Source organism: Arachis ipaensis, chromosome B02 (genome assembly GCF_000816755.2).
Source record: "Arachis ipaensis cultivar K30076 chromosome B02, Araip1.1, whole genome shotgun sequence".
Taxonomy (NCBI): domain Eukaryota; kingdom Viridiplantae; phylum Streptophyta; class Magnoliopsida; order Fabales; family Fabaceae; genus Arachis; species Arachis ipaensis.
This window is the reverse complement of record NC_029786.2, coordinates 34,359,344-34,363,437: the sequence shown is the minus strand read 5'-3', so window position 1 is coordinate 34,363,437 and position 4,094 is coordinate 34,359,344. Positions and strand designations below refer to the sequence as shown.

General features: G+C 31.0%; 1 protein-coding gene and 1 long non-coding RNA gene across 2 annotated transcripts in view; both read left to right on the top strand.

Annotated features, from left to right (window-relative positions):
• Window positions 1-4,094, top strand: part of LOC110268817 — a 23,503-nt gene that overhangs the window by 8,482 nt on the left and 10,927 nt on the right. The window lies entirely within an intron of this gene.
• Window positions 653-4,094, top strand: part of LOC107625239 (putative receptor-like protein kinase At4g00960) — a 6,775-nt gene continuing 3,333 nt past the window's right edge. Inside the window, exons 1-6 of the mRNA XM_016327823.2 lie at window positions 653-1,619; window positions 2,047-2,172; window positions 2,607-2,737; window positions 3,216-3,426; window positions 3,524-3,761; window positions 3,854-4,004. Coding sequence (XP_016183309.1) covers window positions 755-1,619; window positions 2,047-2,172; window positions 2,607-2,737; window positions 3,216-3,426; window positions 3,524-3,761; window positions 3,854-4,004 — 1,722 coding nt within the window. The 5' untranslated portion in view covers window positions 653-754. The remainder of the gene's footprint in view (window positions 1,620-2,046; window positions 2,173-2,606; window positions 2,738-3,215; window positions 3,427-3,523; window positions 3,762-3,853; window positions 4,005-4,094) is intronic.

Sequence of the window (4,094 nt, the reverse complement as noted above, 5' to 3'; positions counted from 1 at the left end):
ATTGATATATTTATAAAAAAAATATAAAATATATATTTAACTGTAAGATCAAAATTATTGTAAAATATTAAAAAAAGTTTATTGAATTATTTGAATTAACAGAATAAAATAAATATGCAACTGATTTGAGACACCTGTATAAAAACCAAATTTTAATATGTAAAGGTCAACTGTCCGTGAACAAACTTTAAATAAAGAAAAAGTCTAGGGGACCAACAGATTTATTAAATTTGGTTAGTATTTAGCCAGTAAAAAGAAAATGAGTAATTTTTTATCATTAGATGAAATTTCACACCATTAAATATACTATTAATGACTAATAAATGGCTACAACTCACAAAATCTGCTGCCCCTAACACTCCTCTTAAATAAATAGACTTCCTTTATCATCTTCAGACTCCAAAACCAAGGTGGGAGCCAACTTCCAATCACAGAAAGATGGACACATGTCAAAAAATACATGAACAAAAAATTTCTACTCTTTTAACTTTATGCAAATTTACATATAAAAAATGTTATTTATACTCTAAAATTAATTATTAATATATTTATATATAATTTAATTTATTTTTAATATGAATTTATATTCTAACATATATTTTATACTGATAACTACTTTGATGGCTAATTTTAGTATACAGCAGCATTACTCTTTACATATGTACATTATAATTGACCTTAAATTTTTTCCATTAAAGAAACACTTCCCCATCATCCCTTCTTTCTTATCACTTCTTATTCCCAGAACACAACCATGAAGATCTTTCTTTCTTTAAGGACATTGTCCTTTCTTTGTTGCCTTCTCTTCACTGCTAGTAACTTAGCATCTGAATCACACGCTTCAGTAACTTCGCAGGAGTTCCAATACTTCTGTGATGAGCATAGTATTACCATAGACATCGAAGGCAACTACACAACCAATAGCACCTACCATACCAACCTCAACACTCTTATGTCAAATATTCTCAACAACAAAGAAATCGATTACGGTTTCTACAATGTCTCATACGGCGAGTACCCAAACAGAGTGTACGCCATTGGACTATGTAGAGGAGACATTAAGCCGGAGCAGTGCCGAACTTGCCTAAACCAATCCAGAGCCAATCTCACGGCGGTTTGTCCGAATCGAAAGGTGGCGATCGGGTGGTACAACGACGAACTATGCATGCTGCGATACTCGAATCGCAGCATATTCCACCTGATGGACAATGGACCGGCTTATTACAAGAAAAGCGACAAAAACGCCACGGATTTGAATGAGTTCAATACAAAATTGAACGATTTGTTGAATGGCTTGAAAAGCAAAGCTTCTTCTGGTGACTCTCGGTTAAAGTATGCTGTGGGAAACTTTAGTCTTCCCAATTTTGATGATGTTTATGGTCTTGTTCAGTGCACGCCTGATTTGTCTGGAGAAGATTGTGATAACTGCATAGCTCAATCTATTGAAAGAATATCAAAAGATTGTTGTAAGGATAGCATGGGTGGTAGGGTTGTTAGGCCAAGTTGTTTTATGAGATTTGAGACATCGTATCAATTCTATGGGCCAACGGCGTATACGCCACCTTCGCCACCAGCTCCGCAGCCCACCACCACCTCTGTAACTAACCCGTCTTCAGGAGGTATTTACTATCCATAATAAACATAAAAAAAAAAGAGTAAAGTCCATAAAATGCATTATGTCCAAAGGAGTTGTTCTAAAACTGTATTATATATTAAATAATACTTTTTATAAAAAGTATTGTTAAAAAAGTGTTATTAAAATATAAAAAAATATTACTTTAATTTTAACCATACATGTATAGTCACTTTAATCATGGTAGCATAATTTTACTCTTCTCTTCTGTTAAATACTTGTTCATCAATATAAATTCACTTTGCTTTCTTTCTTTGTCACACTATCCGAACTTCTTATCACTGTATCAACCCTAGTAGCTTAATGCACTTTTATTATTTTTTTAAAAAATGTTAAACTTTATTACAAGTATCTAATTAAGAAATTGATGTTAATCTTATGTCCCACTAAGGATTATATATGAAATTTTGCAGGAAAGAGCCACACTCCAGTACTAGTCATCGCCATAACAGTACCTATAGTGGCTGTGACTATGTTCATGTTTATTTTTATCCGCAGCAGGTATCTAAGAAAGAGAAAGCAAAGGAAAAGCAGTTCAAGTGAGTTGAAATGTTTAATTTGATCTATGACTTCATTCAATGTTTGATTTAATTCTTAATAGCAATTTTAACATGTAGGACAAATTTTTTTTTTTGTTTTTTCTAGGTTTTTTTTTTCCATTATTTTCACTTTTTTATAAGACAGAAAATAAAAAATATTCCGCTTAAAATAGAAAATTTTTTATACATACTTCAACTACCAAACAAAATTATGTATTGTTTATCTCTAACTCTCTTTTGTTTTATTTTTTATTTTTTATTTTTTTTTTTGGTCATGAACTCTCTTTTGTGTTTGAAAAAGCAACTTCTAAACACTGCTTAATAGTAGAAAAGTACAATGTATTCTTATAACACAAAAAGACTCACTTTCTTTCTTTCTATCAATTTTGAAAATTACCCGGTTAATTTAAATTGTCATCCATGTCAAACACCAGAGGATGATAACACTGAAGATATGGAAATTGTTGAGTCATTACAATTTAACTTGGAGAGTATACGAGACGCTACAAATGACTTTTCTGATGCTAATAAGCTTGGACAAGGTGGATTTGGGGCTGTTTACAAGGTCAGTTATAGTAGTAATATTAGATAGGTGAATTATAGGATCGCTATGATATGATTGTGGTGGCAATGAAAGTTTGATAAAACACCAAAAAAAGGTTTCAAAACTTAAGATCACATTTTTTATTTGATCACACTATTTTTTTTTTTTCAAATTAAAAAGTGTAGCTAAATAGTAAAAAAAAAAGTGACTTTAATTTTAACTATAATTTTTAAATGTTACTAAAGTGCCATAACTACTATAATAATAGCCACCACAGAATTTCTTAATGATAAGTTGTTTATGTTTTGTATTCTTAAAACTTGCTATTATATTGTCAAATAATATGATTATCACTTTTGAGTGTGCCTGCATCTTATTTTGAAGAGATGATTTTCTAACTGAGCATACGGAAAATAGTCATCTACAAAATCTATATTTAAATATATATATATATATATTCTTGACAAATAATTTCTGGCTGTATGTTTTTACTTGTTAGGGTATTCTCACTAATGGACAAGAGATTGCTGTAAAAAGGTTGGCAAGGAGTTCTGGTCAAGGAGACCTAGAATTTAAGAATGAAGTGTTGTTACTGGCTAAGCTTCAACATCGAAATTTAGTTAGCCTACTTGGTTTTTGTTTGGAAGGAAGAGAAAGGCTACTCGTCTATGAATTTGTACCCAATAAAAGTCTTGATTACTTTATATTTGGTAGGTTTAAATACCTCTATTTTTTTCATTTTGGTTTCAAATTAAGTTTAATGAGATCGTTTTAAATTTCATGTGCTTTGAATATATACATGTGTAGATCCCACCAAGAGAGCAAATTTGGATTGGGAAAGCTGCCACAGAATCATTGGAGGTATTGCTCGAGGTCTTGTCTACCTTCATGAAGATTCTCGATTGCGTATTATTCATCGTGACCTCAAAGCAGCAAATATTCTTTTAGATGAAAAGATGAATCCTAAGATATCAGATTTTGGTACTGCAAAACTATTTGTTACAAGTCAAACTCACTCTAATACAAATAGAATTGTTGGAACTTAGTAAGTATATATTAAAATTTACTTAATTTTACTTTAGTATTAATATTATTAAGCTTACTAATTGACACTATATTACCTATCTTGTTATGTAGTGGATATATGGCACCTGAATATCAATTTTATGGACTATTTTCAATCAAGTCGGATGTGTATAGTTTTGGTGTATTAGTTCTTGAGATTGTAAGTGGCAAGAAAAGCAGTGGCAATTGTCAGAGTGAGAATCCAGAGACTCTCATGAACTTTGTAAGTCATCACTGTTTTCTCATTATGCCTTCCTTATCTATACTACAGTACCTTTGTATTTTGTATCTTAAGAGTTACCACACAGACCTA